The sequence below is a fragment of the Macrotis lagotis genome, chromosome 7 (genome assembly GCF_037893015.1).
Source record: "Macrotis lagotis isolate mMagLag1 chromosome 7, bilby.v1.9.chrom.fasta, whole genome shotgun sequence".
Lineage (NCBI taxonomy): Eukaryota > Metazoa > Chordata > Mammalia > Peramelemorphia > Peramelidae > Macrotis > Macrotis lagotis.
Genome location: NC_133664.1, coordinates 138,329,945 through 138,350,967, shown reverse-complemented (window position 1 = coordinate 138,350,967; position 21,023 = coordinate 138,329,945). Strand labels below are relative to the sequence as shown.

At 34.9% G+C, this 21,023-nt stretch overlaps 1 protein-coding gene across 2 annotated transcripts in view; it reads left to right on the top strand.

Moving 5' to 3' along the window:
• The window catches only part of ST7 (suppression of tumorigenicity 7), a 304,640-nt gene that overhangs the window by 32,502 nt on the left and 251,115 nt on the right, over nt 1-21,023 (top strand). Inside the window, exon 1 of one of the 2 annotated variants that reach the window (XM_074193851.1) lies at nt 15,865-19,662. The exons of the other annotated variant lie outside the window; for it this stretch is intronic. Within the exon in view, the coding sequence (XP_074049952.1) occupies nt 19,650-19,662 (13 nt within the window). The 5' untranslated portion in view covers nt 15,865-19,649. Of the gene's footprint in view, nt 1-15,864; nt 19,663-21,023 lie in introns of those variants that run through there. 2 annotated transcript variants of the gene reach the window in all.

The window sequence follows — 21,023 nt, the reverse complement described above, 5'->3', positions numbered from 1 at the left end:
CTTTTTTGCACTTGATATATTCCACTGATCCACCACTCTGTTTCTTAGCCAGTACCAGTTTTGGTGACTGATACTTTATAATTTTTAGATCCAGTATGCCTAGGCTTCCTTCCTTTGCATTTTTTCATTAATTTCATGATATTCTTTTTTTTTTTTTGTTTTTAGTGTTGTGTTTTTTAAATTTTTTTTTGCAAGTCAATGGGGTTAAGTGGCTTGCCCAAAGCCACACAGCTAAGTAATCATTAAATGCCTGAGGTCAGATTTGCGCCACCTAGCTGCCCCAATTCCCATGATATTCTTGACCTTCTGTTCCTCCTTATGAATTTAATTACTTTTTTCCTAGTTACATAAAGCAATTTTTTGAAAGTTTGAATGGTATGGCACTAAATAAGTAATTTAATTTAGGCCAAATTGTCATTTTTATTATATTAGCTTGACCCAGCCATGAGCAAATGACATTTACCCAGTTATTTAGATCTGATTTTATTTGCATGAAAAATGTTTTATAGATGTTTTCATAGTTTCTGAGTTTGCTTTGGCAGTAGACTCCCAAGTATTTTATGTTGTCTGTAGTTACTTTAAATAGAATTTCTGTGACTTGCTGTTATTTCTTGTTAGTATAATATATCCCTAGTTACCTTTTAACTTTCTTATGTTTATTTTATTGGTGTGAGGTGAAATCTCAGTTGTTTTGATTTGCATTTTTCATTTATTTGGAGAAATTTTTCTTATAATTCTTAAGTTTGAAATTTTTTGAGAACTTTTTCTTCCTATCTTTTGCATGTTTACAATTACTTTTAGTCTTAAGTTTATTATTTCCCTTTGTATCTTGCATATCAGATGCTTTTCAAATGTTTGAAAATATTTTTTTCTGTCTAGCTTTTTCTTATTTTTAGCTACACTAAGTTTGTTTTTACTAAAGTGTTCCATTTCATGTAACAATTTTCTGTGGTTTCCTCTAGCTCTTGTTTAAGAATTCATCCCCTTGTTATAGCTGAAAAGGTACCCGATTCTTTTTTCTTTTCTATTTAAATATTTTTAGTGAAAACATTGTTTTCTGAAATGTCATGCACATTCACCTTTTTCTAGGTGTAGTTTTTTTTTTTATATTTTTGCAAGGCAATGGGGTTAAGTGGCTTGCCCAGGGCCACACAGCTAGGTAATTATTAAGTGTCTGAGACCGGATTTGGACCCAGGTACTCCTGACTCCAGGGCCAGTGCTTTATCCACTGTACCACCTAGCTGCCTCCAGTGTATTGTATTCTTATACATTTGACTCATTGCTCTCACTGAATCAGAGCTGATGGAGTTAATGATCTTTAGGAATGCTTTTCATCCTTCTCACCCAACCCAGTGATAGATGGGGAATTTTGACCAGTCAGGAGTCTATTAGTTCTGTGGCAACACATCGGAAAACATGGGTTGTGTTTCTTATTAAGTGTAGCTGATCTAACAATTTGTTCATTCTTATTTTAGAATCAGAGTGGGGAGTGCATGGAGAGGAAAAACTAGAATCTGTCTTGCAATGATTACCATAGTATGTTGTCAGAGACTTCAACTTTCCATGTAGCTATTTTTCCCCCTTTGGAAAGCAGTATTACAATATTTTAGTGTAACTCCTTACAAATTTGAGGCACTCCATGGTGTCAGGATGATCTGACACATTAAAGAAATATGTCTTCTATTCACCATCAGTAGCACAGGCTCAGAGTTATTTTTTCTGGAGGAAGTGAGTTGAGGGACAGTATTATCTACTGGATAGAGAGTTGGCCTCCTACTGGGACCCTCTCTGGGCTAGCAGATTCCTGAGGCATCTAAAAAAAATGACATGAATTACTCAGAATTCTATCTGTCCTTTTTGTGGGCGATTCCCCTGACTAGTAACATGCATTTTTGAAATTGCTGCTTAGTTTTGTCTGTGGCCCTTGTGGGGATTGTCCTTTCCAGCACCAGAGTCACCAAATTCCAGAATGGGAAGGGACCGAGTGAGCAGAGACTGCCTAGTCCAGCTGGTACTTGAAGTAAAGAAACAAGTATTTATTAAGAGTCTTCTATGTACCTTTACACTTTATAGATATTATCTCATTTGATCCTCAACCACTCTGGGAGGTAGAAGCTATTTCCTCTCAATTTTATAGTTGGAAGCAGACATCCACAGGGTCACATATGCCTGGTCTTGAACTCTGGTCTTCCCAACTCCAGGTCCATCACCCTGTTCTTTGCATAGCTCACCTACTTCTGAACACGACTGTTCTCTACAACAAAAGGTAGAAATGGTCAAGTAGCCCCCATGCTTGAAGACTTCTAATGAAGGGACACCAACACACTCCTGTTGTAGACTCTTTCATTGTTGCCTAGCTTTGATTCTTAGGAAATTTTCCTCATGTTAAATCCTAGTCAGCTTTTATAGGACTTTCATTCATTATCCTAAACAGCTAGTTGAACTCCCTTTGATTAACTTTCATAGCTGTATAATTACTCTTGATTCAAATAGTTGTAGACTATTCATAGACATCCATAGTCCTAGGTTATGAAGGAACTATGAATCCCCTCGTTTCATCACTGAGGAACTTATCACCCAGAGAAGTCCATGACTTGCCCAAGAGGACTGGAAGAGCCAAGCTTGGAGCCCAGTTGTCATCCTAGTGTAATGTTTGAATTTTCCCTGTACTACATTATTCATGTCTTATAGCAATCATTCCCCCCCCCCCCCCCAATAATTGAACCTGGCTTATTTTGGTTCCCTTTTCCCCTGTACATGCCTGTCATTCTATCTAAGCTAATTCTTTATCTAGCTTTCTTATAAAAAAATATTTCTTCTGCCTATTTGAGTGCTATTAGGGCATTAACTCTTCTGAAAAAGAAAAGTAGAAATGCTTAATAAATTGGTGTGCCTCCATGACTGGCTGATGTTGCATAAATTAAAAGTAGAAGGTAAAACAGGAAGAAATGTGGTGTGGCCTATATTCATACTTAAGTCTAGCATATTGTGCTTTTGAGGAAGTCAACTACTTATTTTGGCAATATCTGGGGTAATTTTGTAACATTTTTGATAATAGATAATTTGGTAATGATTTTGGTAATATTGTAGAAGACATGATTATGAAGAATTATAGGATTTAAACACTAAAATCAGAACTGTTAAACTCAAAGCCTGTGGAGGCACATGGGAGGCAAAATACCAAGCTTAAAATGTAAATGAAAAAAAATGTTTAACAGAATAAATAAGTGTAATACAGTGTGTTAATTTGTTATTTTGTAATTCAGCATTGGGCCTACAGGCATTTGTTTGAGTTTGATATCATCAATTTTGATATAGAAGAGACCTTAAGGGTTGTCTAAGATAGCCTTCTTATCCTACCTGTTTAGACAATTGAGGCCTAAAGAGATTGAGGGACATTCTAAAAGTCACAGAGGCTGTACATGACAGAGCCAGAAACTAAATCTAGTGTTCTTTCCATATTATAAAGTGACTGTAAATTTGTTTGAGTACATTTTATAATATAGCATAGCTAATACTAACCCAAAATTAAATGCATTGAGTATATTTTCATTTATATTCAATTAAAATAATTTCTTTAAACTGTTTAGTGAGGACCAACATAGTCACCAGCTGCAGTATTTTGAGTAATATTTTTATTCTGTTCATTCCAAGTTCTTTAAATATGTGTAGATTCCATGCTTATTTGATAATGATATAAATCACATATTTATAGCATTTTGAGATTTATGATATTAACTCATGTAAATATATTTCATACTTTTAAAAATTCCTTAGTAAGGAAAATTACCTATGCAGATATAAAATCTTTTGGAAAAGTATAATTGTGTTTATATATAATATGAACCCTAGAGGGCAGTCTTTTAAAGATAAACAAAATAGTTTTCAATTTTTACTTCCTGAGAAACAGGATTTTTATATGGGTTAGCTATTGAAATTAAGGTTTTATTCCACTCAGTCAAGAGAAAACATGAGAAGAAAATCCCAAAGCACAGTTATATGTGTGCTATGCAAAAAAAGAATTTCTAATTTATCTAGGGCAGAAGAAAAGAGATTTAAATAGTTCATATTTACTAAGCATTCATCTATGTCTTAAACCATGCTCACTGTTGCAAATCCAAAATGGAATCAGATGATATCCAAAATGATAAAGGACCTACCTGCTCATCCAGAAAAGAAAATATTAATTAACTGGTTAAATGATGAGTGACTGTTCGGAGAAATACACCTGTAGGGAGATTGCCCTAAGGGATATAAAAACCATTTATAAATTATTCCTTCCTGAAAAGGGTTTAACGATCTAGTAGATCTGTAAACAGAGGGAAAGATCATGAGAGATACTCTCTCTTTGCTCCCAGATTATAAACCCATCCACAACTCTTCATCCTATACATCTCCAATTATTTTCATTAGAATATCCATTACTGTGAATGCCTTCCTCTTATTTAAGATCTTGGAGATATTTCTTAGACTATTTTGCTATTCTTGGTACAGAAGTAGTCTATACATGACTTAAATTTAAAGTTTTTTTTATTATCTTTGAATTCTCCCTTTCCCTCCCCTACCCAGTGCTCTATCCTTTGTAATAATGAAATTAAGACAGTTTATCAAAAACAGCTTGTCAACCAAATTTAATAATTTGTACTCACAGGATAAGGCCTGGGAAAATAAGGGAAGGAGGTGCATTTTTTCAAATCTTCAGTGTCAAACTTCTTATTTTAGTCTCTCTGACTCTTGACTCTGTCTTTACTCAACTTTTGCATGAGTCATTGTAGTAATATGCTACAGATTATTTATTCCCAACACATGTCTTTCCCTTGTCCTTTGGGTTATTTGTAATTTTAATTCTACTGTGAATGGGACACTTTGTATGTGTCCTAGTGAGGTAGAATGTAGAGTGGAGTATAGAAAGAGCTGACCTCAATTGAAGGCAAGGAGACTAGATTTTCTTGTCTCTATATACAGAGTCAACTAGCTGGATTAGAGTGGAGAGAGACTTGAGTTAAGCAGATTTATTATGGGAGGTTATTGCAGTAGTTTAGGTTTGATTTCATGAGAGCCTGCCCCAGAGTGGTGGTGGCAGGACCAAAGAAGAGAAAGAGGGCATAGAATATTTAAAAAAAAAAATAAAGGACGCTTTAGACTTTAAGCTAAAGCTCTAGACTTGAAATCAAGAAAAGACATGTTCAAATCCAGCCTCAAAAACACAAGCTGTGTATTCATGGGCAAGTCACTTATCTTGGCTTATCTCAGTGTCCACATCTGTAAAAAAAAAAAAGCTGGAAAAGGAAATGGCAAATCCCCCCAGTATCTTTGCCAAGAAACCTCAAATGAAATCACACAGAGTTGGATGATGACTGAACAGCAATAAAAGAAACTGAATAGATATGTAAATTTCTGGGAATTTAAAAGGATTTTAAGAATAAAATTATGAAATTATTGACTAAAATTTGTTGCCTTCTGGAGTATTGGAGGATAGATTTTTGATCTTATCTTTTAAAAAGAGTAGTTTCATTGAGCTTGAAAATTTGGAATTTTTTTTTTTAGTATGGATCCCTTTGGCAATCTGATAAAGCATAAGAACCCTTTCTCAGATAATGTTTTATTTTAGATGTCCATTTTAAAAACTTTATAAATGTTAATTAAGGGTTTATGGAAAAAGTTGGTTTTTATCCCCTATTAAAGTTTAGGAATCCCCTGAAATCTGTTTTTGGACCTCCTTGTGTTACATGTACTCCCAGTTAAGACTCTCTGGCTTAAGCAAATGTAAGATGAAGGAAAGATATGGTTTCTGTAAGGGAAAAATCTGATAGCATTATTTGAGTTAATAAAGAAACTTGTGGAACAAGAATAACCAATGCATATATTATTTAAATTTTTAGAGGTACCTTGATAATATTCTATACAAAAGAGTATTGAATTGAATCACTATGGAAAAAAGATGTTTTTACTTGATTGGTTTAGAGACTGAACAAATATTAAAACATAGATGCTTCTGAATTTTAAAAAAAATTTAATGAGTCTCATAGGGATTGATACACTAATTTTATTTCACATTTCTATGATTTATAAAGGCAAATAGACAGAAAAATTGCAAGCATATAATGGGATCTAGTTAAAAGAGCAGTGGACCAAGATACAGAAGAAGTACATTCCAACTGTCAACTTACTGGTGTATAATGTTATATAAGTTGCCCCTCTGGGTTTGTTTTCTAAGCAAAACAAAGTAACCATATTTGCTTAACTTACTCAACCAAGCCACTTTGAAACCAAATGAGATAAGTTATTTCACATGAAAGCATTTTGAAAAAAGTTATGAAAACATTATATACTCTATTTGTATATTCTCCTGACTCCTTTCCATATGCCTAAAAATAACCATATCTTCTTGGCTAGCCTCAGTCTTTGGACTTCATTGTTTTTTTTCCATCTCTCTGTCTCCTACACTCCCTCTCCCCTTTTTATCTTCCATTTTTTCTTCCACCATTAGAAGAATGCAAGCTCATTGAGATGAGAGTAGGTTGTAAGATAAAGACTTGTAAACCTACTCTCAGTAAACTTACTTGGTCAGTTTAGAATATTTAGTTATCCTCTTTCCCACCTCTCCTTCATTGCTTGCTGAAACAGTTATTTTATACCAATGCCTTCACTTCCTCACTTACCAGCTCTCTTCTCAACCTTGTGCAGTTAGGATTCTTTCCCTATCATTCCATTTGAAATTACTCCACCACTCCACTCCCTCATTCCCCCAACCCTCCAAAAGGTGAATAATAACCTCTTAATCATCATTTCACAGAATTCATTGTTACAAAGGGATGGTTCTCTGGATAGAAGATTTACAAAGGAATGAAAATATTAAGGAAAAAGGATATACTTACACCTGTATTTTTAAAATGAACATTTTATGAAACTAATAGTATTTTCTTTCGGATAGTGTTACTAAATTAGTAGATCACAAGAATATTTTAGAATATGACTGAATTTCAGCAAGTCATTTTGACAGTTTTTCATGACATCTTTTAGCCTGGATAGTTGGATGAGAGTAAGAGAGAGTGAATTTGTAACTGATTAAGTAACTAAAGTAAAGGTTTGGTGAATCACAGACAGATGTCACTTAGAAGACTGAAGGTTTCTTGGTGGAGATCAGAGTTCTTGATCATTCCATATTTGTATTGATGATTTGGATGAAGACATAATATTTTTATCAAATTTGAATAATCCAAAGATTTACTTGTTTTTAGCTTAGGCAACTAATTGATCATAGTATTTTGGCACCTACTCTGGCTTATTGTCTTTTAGCATACTGATGATTAAATGTCTTCAGGTCTTCCTAAACTTTTTTCTTTGACCTCATCAGGCTACAGAGTCAGCTGGGTGGCCCAGTGGATCCACTGTGGTGGGATCAGGGAATTGTTATTGAATCATTTCAGTTGTGTGCAACTCTTCTTGACCTCATTTGGGGATTTCTTGGCAAAGACGCTGGAATGGTTTGCCATTTCCTTCTCTGGCTTTTTTTTACAGATGAGGAAACTGAGGCAAGCAGGGTTAAGCTACTTGCCTAGCTACTAAATGTCTGAGGCTGTATTTGAACTCAGATCTTCCTGATGCTCTGTACACTGCATCACCTAGCTGTCCCACCTGAGCAAGTGTGGCCTCAGACATTTATTGTGTGACCCTGGATAAGCCACCTGTCTGCCTAAGTTTCCTCACCTGTAATAGCAACTTGAAATACCAGCACCATAAGAGAGAACAGCAAACACGTGACTGTTGATTTTATAAAGTACTGAAGGAGCCATTTGACAAGAACAGAACCAGACGAAGCTTGTGCCATATCCAGTGAATATTTAAGAATTTATGGAAAGATTTTCAAGATACTGAACTGACAGGGTTGAAATGCTCAAGGTCTTGTTTAACTTGGCAGAAGTATGTGGTCTGCCTAGTCTCTTAGTGACGCAAGTCCCCAGTCATGGCATATGCATTTTTTCTTTTTTATGGATTAATCAAGCAGTTTATTTTGCAGCCTAATTGCAAAGCATGTTCCCTCATCAGGAGTCTTTCTTTGTTAAATGACATGTTAGAAAAATACATAATACATAATACATTTATATGCTATTGAACTGCTTTGTTATCTTTAGCTCAGATATTTCTCTTCCAGTAAAAGAACCTTATACTTGAAATAAATGAACAGGAAAGATATCATTTTGTATCTGAGGATTTAGAGAAAGGATCAGTATTAGAAACCATGATGGTACTGTATGATTCAGCTAGTAAAGCTTTCAAAAGCAATCAGATGCAGGTTGGTTAACATATACCTACCATGACTTCCAATAAAGTAGGTTATAATCTGTAGAGTCTCTTTTTTCTGGACTCCCTCAATCTCCCCCAGGCAAGTGGTGGAGGGGCAGGAGACAAATACTCCATCAAGATTCCCAAGTATCTGTTATTCACCAAAACACCAGTGAATAAATACCTTTCCAGTCTCTGATCCACTCCCACTCTCATGGCACTTAGTAGAACAAGGCTCTGATGTTCAAAGACACCAGGTGAAGATAATTTACAATGTTCCCATACACAACGGTTTCCAACGATAATCAACTGCAAAGAATGTTTCTGAGCTGGATATGACTGACAGTCATAGTAACTGGAAATCACTTTCAGTATAGAATGTGTTGCCATTAAAAATAATGGAAAGCAGATTGAGTTAGTATTGCTTTATTATATTATTAAGAAAATTATTTTTTCTTTTTCTGATGCTGTGATTCCTGCTTTTTTTCTGAAATTAACAGAAAACAAAATAATTCCTAAATATTTTTCTCTGCAAAGTGCAATAGAACTCTGGAAAACAACCGACATCTTGGAATATAGGATTATTGTTCCTTTATTCAGAATTTTGCTAAGAACATTTGTACTTTCAGTGTTTCTTGTTCTTAGATATATAGTTATAGTGGAATACCAATGTTCTTAAGATAATTTTTATATTTGTAAGCTTTGATATATTTTCTGTTAAAATGTTGATGCAGTCTGTTTCATAGGATTATACGAGCATAGATGTAGAGCTGGAATGGACTTTGGAGACTGTTGAATTCAACCAAAAAACCCCCTTCCCTGTTCCTCACTTTTTAAATAGAAAAGCTACATGTTTTGCCAAGGGTTTCATAACTAAGGAAGTGTCTGTAGCTGGATTTGAATTAGGGCCTTTCTGATTCCAAGAACCTGCTCTAGTCATTATGTCATCTAGTTATAAAGGTACCTGATTAATTTTTAAAAGTGAATCTCTTCTGTATATGGTAATACATGTTTAATGAAAATTTAGGTACCCTTCTTTTGATACACATGGCAATGTGTATTTTTTCTCATAAACATTTTTGAACACTTGAAAGAATTAATTTTCAACAAGTATTTGTTGAGCATTTTTCATTTGTAAGGCATTGTGCTAGGCATGGGCGGAGTTCAAAGATGAAAAACTAGACAGTCTCTCAACTCGAGAAGGTTATATTCTACTACTGGGAAGATGCATCTTGGCCTTACCTTATAGGTCTCATTGTTTAGTCTAGATGTTTTCCATGACACTATGAACATGTATGGAAAATAAATTTTTCATGTTGAAGGTACATTATAATTTCAGATTCTTATTACATAAGAATGAAATGAACATCCTATTGATCTTTTTTAACATCAGAAAAATACTTTAATTATTTAGAACTATTAATTATTCATTCTTTATGCTCTTTAATCTGGAATTCATTATAATTTTTTCTACAATTACAGGGAAAACCCTGCTTTTGTCCATTTCAAATATTTTTCTTTATAAAAAAAGTTTAAAGTAGGCATTTAAAAAGGTATATATATATATATTCATAATTTGTTATACATTGTTTTATTTATCATTTATAAGAATTTAATAACTGTCTTGAACTTTTTTAAATTGTTGACTAATAACAAAGTAAAAATTTGAATTTTTGGAAATTTGGGCTTCTATTATGTCACACAGTATACAATTGTATGATGGAAACACTAAGAGTTCAAATCAAGTTACAACTCATCAATACACTTTAAACTATCATAATAAAAAGAAAAGTGAAAAATAATGCCTCATTCGAGATTTGAAGACAGATTTCAAAATCCACAGAGAATATTGTGATTATTTGAGTTAGTCTAAAGAGCTTTTGGCCCTAACTTTTGTGATCTTCACATAAAAGATGACATGTGTTCAAGGATAATTCTTTTAATCCATCCAATAAGAATCCTATTAACTTTCTCAAGAATCATTTTACTTGTCACTGATTGTAGTTCAGATCTGTAAACAGTTTTGTTGATTATTGAAATATTATTTACTTCATAAAAGATTATATATTTCATTTGTGAATTCATATTCACATTCTATGAATTGCTATATTCTGTATTTAAGTGAGTTCTCATTTTATTGTCTTTGAAAGAAATATCTTAGTATCATTTAATAGGAATTACTTCATTCTTTTCATAAAGCAAATCATCTAGGAAAGAAAGACAATTGATAAAATGCTTTTAAAACCCAGACTTCAGGTAGAAGACTTCTTTCATGTAGAAGAGGGATTTTGTTTTTATTTTATTTTATTATGTTTTTAGGTTTTTCTTTTTTGCAAGGGCAAATGGGGTTAAGTGGCTTGCCCAAGGCCCCACAGTTAGGTAATTTAAGTGTCTGAGGCTGGATTTGAACTCAGGTACTCCTGACTCCAAGGCTGGTGCTCTATCTACTGTGCCACCTAGATGCCCTGCTTTTATTTTATTTAAAAAGGAGGGTAGCATTCAGCTTATGGGAATTTAGCATGTTTCATATTTTGACTTCCTCTTCTATTTTTGATTCTTGGCTTTGCTTAAATGTATTACCACTGTATAATACCTGGAAGTTCCCTGGCCTCTTTATTTTGTTCATTGTGGCATTATCCTGTTGCATCTGTTCTTGATGTATACTTAAAAATAATGGATACCTTCTCTATAAAAGCTGAGGATTAATGAACAGTATTTGAAAATCTATTTTTATTGTGATGGAGCCAATTTATGGAAATTTAAAGTACTAATACAGTGATGCATTTTTCATTTAACCCCTATTATTGCTTTGAAAGATCTATATTTTTATTGTTCATGATGCAGATTTCAGATCTTTTTCTTTTTTTTTCTTTTTCTTGGGCCAGAAAAAAATCACCTGATGGACAATATGTTTTATTCCTAGAATAAAATTCTCATTGTGAATTATTAGTATTTTACATATTTAAAGCGCAAAACTATTTTAATAGAACATAAGAAAAGAAAGCTAATAAAACATTGATCATAGGCTAACAATTCTTGCTAAAGTAAATATGGTGATTAAAAGAAGTTTGGGATTTTGACAAAAATGGTCTTTTTAATATTCTGACTTGCTATGTTAATGAGAACATGAACTGTCTTCATTTCCCCTTTTCCAACAATTTAAAATTTACATAAACAATTATGCTATTGAATTTTTATTCTAATGCCCAGGAATATTTACTGATAAAACAACTTCAGTTTCTTCTATTCCCCTTTTCCCCCATATCACATTTCCTGCACAACTGATGATAGATGATGGAAACAATGACTAAGATAGACATTGTTTTTAAGATACAGTCAGCATACTGAATTCTCAGACATCAATTTAAAAATAAATTCCATACTGAATGGTATGTAGTGCATGTTCATGTCACAAAACAGTCTGGAAAAATCTTTGCCTTCCTCTGGCTCTATGCACTAAAACTTTTTTTCCTTTTTTGCCTGTTAAGAAATGGAAAATAGCCCTCTGTCTGGGATACATAAATTTTTGTGTTTCTTCCCCCCTCCCCCAAAATAGAAGATATTTTCACCATTTACTCTTTGGAGAGAGAGAGAGAGATGAAATAGCTGTTTACCCTCGCAGTGTGATTTGATGGGTCTTACTCTGCCTGCCTTGGAGAAGCAAGACCCACAGAATTTTGAAGACTGTTTTGGTAGAAAAGATCTAAATGTTCCTTCAGCTTTTATAGCTGAGCAAACTTTACTGTGGAAATGCCCTTGAGGGGAGTCTCAGTAGTTCTGGGTTTGGTTTATGCTTGAATGACTAAGACGAATACAGTTAGATCTGAAAAATTGACTTGGTTAGAGAGTTAGTTTGAAGTTTTCATGGAGACTGGTATAGTTTGAAATGTAATTTTACATAATCTCTTTATATATTATTCCATCTCTGATCTTGACCATCCTTTAATGTTCAATGTTCCATTGGGCATCACTTGTATGCCCATAGAATGACTTGTGATGGGTGACGATCATTTCATAAGATTTCACAGTCAATTCTTGGAATTCGTATTGTGCCATACAAGAAATTGCCACAAGAGAGAACATCTTTCACATAAAGAACTTTAATATTTTCACTTCTTGAATCTCCATAGCTATTACATCAGTGTATTGTAGACCTTTGGAAATCTGTTTGTGTCTTAGAGAACTGAAGACATTTCTGATTTTCTTCTCTTAGAAAGAGATACTTCTGAAATAGTCTATGTTTCTTGAATAGATGCTTTTCAACATTTTTAAGCTCATGAGGGCTTTGCTGCAGGTCCACATCTCTTTTGTTCTATCAGATGAACTGATCACATTGCTCTGGGCGACTGCTCTCTAGATTTTTGAAAGCTTTTCTACCTTTGGATTGAAGTGAGTTTTCTCCATAATGTTGGTTGGTGAAAAAAATTGTTTGAAAACTTTGATTTTGATCCTAATCTTTTCCTTCTGAGTTTTCTGTTAGAAATGTCTATTTTGTTGACTAGGTTTCCAGGATGTTAATATGAACAGACTTGTAGCATTAGTGTTGTAGTCCATACCTTCAAATCTTAATCTTTTTACACTTTAACTGAGCATTTTACCTACTTCAAATTAAAATTACTGTAATAGTCTTGATTTTACATTCATCAAAATCACTTCATTTGTTGTTTCACTGGCACTTGTAAACATTCTCATACTGTGAGATCAGTCAACAGTATTTGGGAATATTGCAATTTTTAACTATAGTATCAACAGTTCTCATTTATGTAGCATTTATATGTTTTACTTACATTATCTTATTTGAGCCTCCCAACAACTCTTTGATTTAGTTACTACTATTATCCACCTTATAAAAATCTGGGAACTGAAGCCCAGAGAGATTTTGAGACTTGATCAGAGACACATAAAAGTTTGTGAGTGTCTAAGGTAGGACTCTTCCAACCTTTGTTTTCTCTGGATTGCCTATATTATGATGAGGAAATAGGGTACTATTGTATTTCATATTTGAGACTAGATCACAGCATAGCAAATTACAGCAATGGATTATTTAATAAACATTTATTTAATTGGAGAATTTCCTAACAATTAGAACAAAATGAAGTGGATTTTGTTATAAGGTGGCAAGGTCTTTGTCTTCAAACAGAATATGGATGACCATTTATTGGTATGTGGTGGTGGTGGTGGGGGGGGATTCTTGATCAGGTATAGTTTGGAATGAATGACCTGAGGACTCTTCTAACCTTTATGATTCTGAGACTTTCCCCTTTATATTAATATTTGCCTTTTCCAATAGCCAGTTGGTTATGTTTGTTGCTATCATTACAATTAATAAAATAATTAAGCCCTGTGTATATCTTACACAGCTCTTTTATTTGTGATTCGTAGTTGGGGAGAAGAGAAGCAGGAGGAAGAAGAAATGAGGATGATGAGGATGAGGATTGCTGTAGAGAGGGACAGCTGTGATAAAAATCACAGACCTCTTTCACTCAGGGAGGTAAGACAGACAGACTTTAATTCACAGGTTGCACAACAGTTTACAAACTACTATAAAGTAGACAACTTAAGTTTTTTAGAGAAGTAGCAAGAAAATAAGTTTCAGTATTGACTTAAAAGAACAGACTGATAACCAGAAGCTGAGGGAAAGAAGGGCTAAAGTGAAGGCAGGAAACCACAAGGAGAATAGGCACATGGGAATCAGGCATAGGTACTTTCAAAAGGTGAAGAAGCTGAGTTTCTCAGAGGGTAATAAAGGGACAGTTAAGGGAGAATAGTAAAGAGGATAGTCAAGTTAGGAAAGGAAAGGAAAGGGGAAAGGAAGGGAAACAGTCATGAGTCTGTGAATGGGTTTAGATCAATGTAGATTCAGTTGTGTGGAGCTAGGACCACACTGGTCCAACAGCATGAAACTAGAATCACATGGATCCACCCTGGAGAAAGGAAGGGGGAAAGAAACTGGAATGGCCCAGCCAGGAGGCAAATAGGAAGAGAGGCCGGAGAGGAGGTGCTGACTCCTTAAGTATTTTCTGTGATGATAGGAGTAAGAGTGGTGTTTGAGGAGTGGTTTAACACCTGGTATAGGTGTGGTTTTCTTTTGAGCATGCCAGGTGGTGGTCCCCAAGGAGAAGTTAGTGCTTGAGGCAATGCAGTAGCATCTTCTTACATACTGAGCATGCTTCTGCCCTAAGTGTAAGATCAAGGTCAGACATGATCCCCCCCCCCCCAACTTCCCTCCCAGGTCTACATATAGTGATACCTGAGGGGTTTTCTAAAAGCCAATACAGGATAATACATTACAGTACTTTAAAAGTACAGGGAAAAAAAATACAAGATTTGTCCCCAACACAAAAGGGTCACAATATTTCTCTGTCCCCCCAGAACTGCCCTGCTACAGTACTGGTAGTGGTGGTGGCAGTAGTGGTAATAGTAATAGTAGTAGTGGTGATGAAGAAGAAATGTTAAGGCTCATCTTGCATGGCCTGTGAGTGGGGGAAATATTGTTGGGCACACCTGGACACATTCTGTGGGCTTCTGATTTCCATTCTATTGTTAACTAGAAAAATAGCCCCAAGGTGAGACACCAAGAAACCCTACTGGAATGTGAATGTTTTAAGTCTTTCCCAAATCTATCCCTATGGTTTTTCCCACAGAAACTGGGCACCTAGATGGTTGGCGAGAAATATTCAGCCCCTTCTAAGATGCAAATCTACTAAAGATGGGAATTATCTCAAATGCCCCACCTCTCCCCAGCATGTACTACATGTGTGGCTTCCATATGTAAATCCAGACTTTACAGATGAAAGTGACTGTTCTCCCTAGTCCAGCTGCCAACTGGCAGCTGTTTCTATGTCCTGTTCTTTCCCCTTTTTATTATCTGACCAGCTGCTCATTCCTCAGGGGATTGGCCACTCCCAACTGCCTTTAATCCCTTTGTTCTCTCTTCTTTGACTTCTGCCTATCCAGGTAATTCTTGAATAAACCATCTTGTCCCTAAATTTCTTCTGGGTCAGAGTTGAGCTTTTACTTGAGTTTGTTTCATCCACCTTTAGCCAACTACATTTCCCCTCCTCTCCCTCATTAGTAGTAGTAGTAGTAGTAGTAGTAGTAGTGATGGTGGTGGTGATGGTTTACCAACTAGATTTCTTTCTTAAGAACCTTGCTTGAAACTCAAATTACTCTAGCTGTCATTTGTCTAACCAATAATAGGTCCCAACCCAAGCCTCAACACGGTCCTTGTTTGGGCCAAGATAACTCAGATTGACTGTAAATAACAATTGTTTCCTGTTTTGCTCAGAAAGGGTCTTCTGCTCCCAAATTGATTTTTTTTTAATTGGTAAAAAAAAGGTTCTTAATCATTGTTCGGGCCTTGCCCCTATCAAACAGACCTGGGAAAGACCTTAACTTAAAAAGGTCTCCTGCTGTTTTGGGGAGCACCTCCAGTCTTCCTGAACTCTCTCTCTCTCTCTCTCTCTCTCTCTCTCTCTCTCTCTCTCTCTCTCTCTCTATATATATATATATATATATATATATATATATATATATATATATATATATATATATATTTTTTTTTTTGGCCACTGGATGGCTCAGGAGGAGAAAGTGAGGTTGGTGACTTTGCACAACCTTCCCTCCCTTAAATCCAAATTCACTTGTAAGTCATGGCTTTACTTCTTTTAATGTCATGATCTTTTTTCAAGACAGAACAAACAACAACAACTATCTGTAGTTATGACATTGTAAAATGAATCTTCTTAGGACAGTTTTCACATAAACTTTGTGATCATGGTATTTCATTCCTGATTGAAGAATGACAAAAAAGTATGTAAGATATAAGCCACACTAGATTTACTTTCTGTATTTTAGAAGAGTGAAACTAGAAATCCTAAGGGAAGTCATACGGCTACTGGAAGTTAAGGACTTGATTCAATGTCTGTGGTTCTTTTGTCCCTATATACAGAATCACTGCTTTATTTCAGACTCTTCATTAGATTCTAGAAACTGCCTTGTAGAACACTTCCCTTGGTAAGAACTGAGACCCCTGGGTTGGGCTCTTAGTCTCACAAATATAGGCCGTGATTAAAAAAAGGGGGGCAGAATGGAGTATGTGTATGTGTGTGGGGGGCATATGAGTGACAGTGACATGACTCTGAATGGATTTTCATTGGCAGAGTGGGCAGTGATCAAGTCACCCCCTCCAGTTAGGACTGAAGACTACAGTCATCTAGTCAAGCAATGTTCAAGATTGAAAGGATCCTCAGAAGACATGTATTCCAGCTCCCTCTTGGTACTGAAAAGGAAAATGAGTTCTAGAAACATTGTACTTACTTAAAATCAAACAGATACTTTTTTTTTAGGTTTTTGCAAGGCAAACGGGGTGAAGTAGCTTGCCCAAGGCCACACAGCTAGGTAATTATTAAGTGGCTGAGACCGGATTTGAACCCAGGTACTCTGACTCCAGGGCCAGTGGTTTATCCCCTGCACCACCTAGCCACCCCCAAACAGATACTTCTATCAGAACTAGAATCCAAATTTCTGGGTATCCAATGTTGTCTTCTTTCCTGAATGGTGGTTGAGATGGTACTTTCTTTTGTTGGAATTCAGCAGTGGAAGGGACTATGATGGAATCCTCTTGGTAGTTAATTATCTCCCCTTCCTTCCTTCTCTCTTTGGGACCTGGTCATTTTGGCTTTTTGACTGCTATTCCTTGCTCTTCTTAATTGGGAGATTTTGTGAAATGGGGGAAAGAGCCTAATCAGGTAGGACAGTTTTGAAAACAGCCCATTAAATTTATGAGGTTCTTAGAAAGGAAAGCAAGCCAGGAGTATAGACTTGTAGCTTTATGTAAAATCCCTTTTCCTAGTCTCCTTTGTGTATGGAAATACTCATCTCATTTGATTTTAAGTTCAGAATTAAAAAAAAAAGAACAATCTATACCAAATGTGTTTTTATGTGGGGAGAGCCCAGGACTGGAATGAGGAGCAACTTGAGTTTGCATAATGGTTCTGGTTTTTAATAGTTCTGCAACTTGGGGTGAGTCACTTCATTTCTCTGACTCCTAGTTTTCCTCATCTGTAAAATGGAAAGAATAACATTTGCACTACTTACCTCATAGGGACATTGTAAAGAAAAATGTGCTTTGTAAACATTAAAGAAATAGATATATGTGAGCTCTTAGGATTATGTGTAGGACTGGTAAGGGTAAAAGGGGAGGGGGCTCTTTCTTTAGAGGAGGAGGGGAGTGTGTGTGTGTGTGTGTGTGTGTGTGTGTGTGAGAGAGAGAGAGAGAGAGAGAGAGAGAGAGAGAGAGAGAGAGAGAGAGAGAGAGAGAGAGAGATGAGACAGAGAGAGACAGAGTTTTTGGGGGGGCATTGCTGAGCATGTGTTTGTATACATGTAGCATTTTGTAGATGGCTCCAGGCCAGAGTTAGTGTTACGTTGGCCTCAAGGGGAAGCTAGATTAAAAATAAGGAAATTAAAAAATAACATACCAAGAAAAAATCATGCTGCTGGAATACAACCAGGACACCTTGACCTAAGGATCAGTCTACTCTGAAGAGACATAAAAAAATTAGCCAAAGTTAACATATTTAACTGAGAACTGGGACTGGCAAATAAAAACCAGTTCTGGATATTGAACAAAGATATAAGAGGAGAGAGGGAGAAAAAGAGGAATTGTGGTAGAGCAGGAAAGGAAAGAGAACTCCTTAAAGAAATTTTTCTATAATATTCTTTGAGAAAAATTGAAATCCATAGTTAACTGTGAGAATTGTGAAGGGTATAATAGCATCATTTCAAACACCACAACAGCTATCAGTTGTATACAAACAAAATATACTGGGTATTATTAGACATTATTAACAAACCATTTAAAAACATTGATACAACAAGTATTTTAACTACTTCCACATCTTTATTCTTAGGAACAAATATGTCACATAGTTTAAGGAAAGCTTCTCAATCTCTAATGAGATTAAGATAATGTGGTCTAATGCCTGAAAAAGTGAGAAGGAGCTTTTTTGCAACAATGACAAGTGAAGTTGATGGGAATTAACAGCTTTTGACTGTTAGTTCTTGGCCAAAAGGGTAGTACTGTAATGTGATCTGTCTTTGGCATGAGTATGTGACAGTATGAAATACTGTTTTACTGTCCATTTTATTTAAGAACATACTTTTATCTCTGAAGTGATATCATTATTGCAGACCTTTTTGCATTATATATAGATGTAAGTGTAAATAATATATACAAAATTGTTTGCATATATTCCTGGATGGAAATTTTAATGAACATTATAAACCATGCTATAGCATTGCATATATACTTAGTTTGTAACAAGATAAAGTGTTTTATTTAGCAAAAAAGGAAGAACTTTAAAACATATATGCACATATAGATACATAGATGGATAGAGAGATAGATAGATAGATAGATAGATAGATGGATAGATAAGCAATAGTTCCTTCCCTTATTTCTTCCAGTCTTGTAGCTGTGACCTTGTTTTGTTTGGATAGTTTTTTTTTGTTCAATTAGTCATTTGGTTTTGCAAAATAAATTCATCACATTAAAACATTAAATACAAAAAAATGAAGTCTTACTGGTCACTGTGACATAGTGATCAATTTGTGTTTCATCTCTGGGAAAAATAGAAACTGATGCATCTAAATGAATAATTTTCTATCCAGTGTTCCAGTAGCTTGCTATTTCAAATTAATTTTCTGTCTATTTGTTTTGGATTCCTTATGGATCATACTATTCAGAAATGAAGGAAAAAGATGACCTAGGGAATTGTAAATGTAAGATTTAATAATAATAGCCATTTATGCTTAACATCAGACAGGTTTTTTTTTCACCTAGGTGGAAGTTATGAATGTTCATATATAATAGGGATGTGTATGTACATGTATGCATATTTTAGAATTTGTTTTGAAGTTAAAATTACACCTTATTCCTTGAGGATCAGAAGATAATTCCTCTATAGCATTGGAGAAGTCTGTAACACGTAAGAGATACATTTTTCATTTAGAAAAAAATTAAGATTTTATTTTTGGTTCTTCTGACTTAATTTTGTAAAAGAAAAAAAAGTTACTTTTTTATTATAATTCTATTTTTAGAATGATTTTTTTCCCTGAGCATAAAGGGGGGGCTTAGAAAGACGCATCATGAAAGGATATCAGTGCTCTGCCTCTTTAATTTAAAGATAGCAGTAGTGTGCATGTGTTCAACGTCACATGCCAGGAAACTTTCCCTAAAGCAGCCTGGCCGTCTAGTGGCCCAGTGTGACTGTTACATTTCTTGTCTGATTGAGCTGATAGACAGACTTCTTTGAAAAAGTAACTGGCTTCCTGATTCTGCTTATATTTTACTTGCATTATGGAATATTCAGGTAAAGTTTAACTTACTTCCTCCCTCTGTAAGTTATAGCAAAGATCGTTTTAGTTGTGATTGTGTTGGTTTTGTTTCTATTTTTAGATTTGTGAAAGAATTTGTTCTCAGGTGGTTAAATAGGGAATTTGCTCCAGAAAGCTGGGGCCAGTAACTGAAGGGAATATATTTGTAGGTCTTTTAGCTTTTACTTTAGCATTTTTGTTTCTGGATCACATTTGAATAGATTTTTAGAATGAGTGGTTCTGTAGTACACTAATATTTTTTGCCTGGACTAAAAGAAGGAAAACTGTAAATACTTCAAATTTGGGACTTAACTAAGAGAAAAACAAATCTAGTGAAGAAGTTTAGATCTGGAGGTATTAATAAATTGTTTGCTGTATATACAGTTAAAGAGTAAAATTGAATTGAAAAATTGAAATTTTGTTTTGTGTTTGATGAACTGGTTGATTTCCTGATAAACTACATAATGCTGTGGGATGTTCAAACTTGATTTTAGCAGTTAATTGAATTGTCAGAATTATTATAATCATATTATCATTCTACTTTTAATCTCTGTTTTAGTTACACAAAGCTATTAATGTTGTTGCTTGGCTGATTCATGAACTAAGAGCTTAATGATGGAAGAGCTTAAGAATAATGGCAAGGTTGTCTTGACCAAAGTTATAGTAAGTGACTAAGTGGAAGATTCTGTTGGAAAGGGATTGAGGGTAAAGAAAACAGGGCATCATTTTGGTTTGATAGTTATAGTCACATTATGGAATATTCAGGTAAAGTTAACATTTAATTTATTGCCTACCTCTTTAAGTTTTAGCAAGGATCATTTTGGTTGTTTTGGGTCAGGGCAATATAATGAACCCCAGTACCAAAAATTTTGGTACCGAATTGTTGATGGCAACAAGAATACAATTTTCATGTGGATTTCAGTGTGATTGCCCTTTAGTAAATGTCCTTTTATATTAGGCTACTTGGAACGAAATGAATTTACTTATATACCAGAGAAGAATCACCCAGTATGATGGAAACTTTTCATTGTGCATTTGGTAGCTTCAGACTCTTTAAATATTACTTGTTAAAGTGATAACTCAGTATTTTTGTGGGGTTTTTTTTTTTAGCTTTTGCAAGGCAATGGGGTTAAGTGACTTGCCCAAGGCCACACAGCTAGGTAATTATTAAGTGTCTGAGGTTAGATTTGAACTCAGGTACTCCTGACTCCAGGGCCAGTGCTCTATCCACTGCGCCACCTAGCCGCCCCATTTTTTTTATTTTTGTGGGTTTTTTTTTAAGATAACTCAGTATTAATAATTTATTTTAAACTATGGATGTGATTTACTTTAGGTAAAACCTGGTTTAAAATCATAT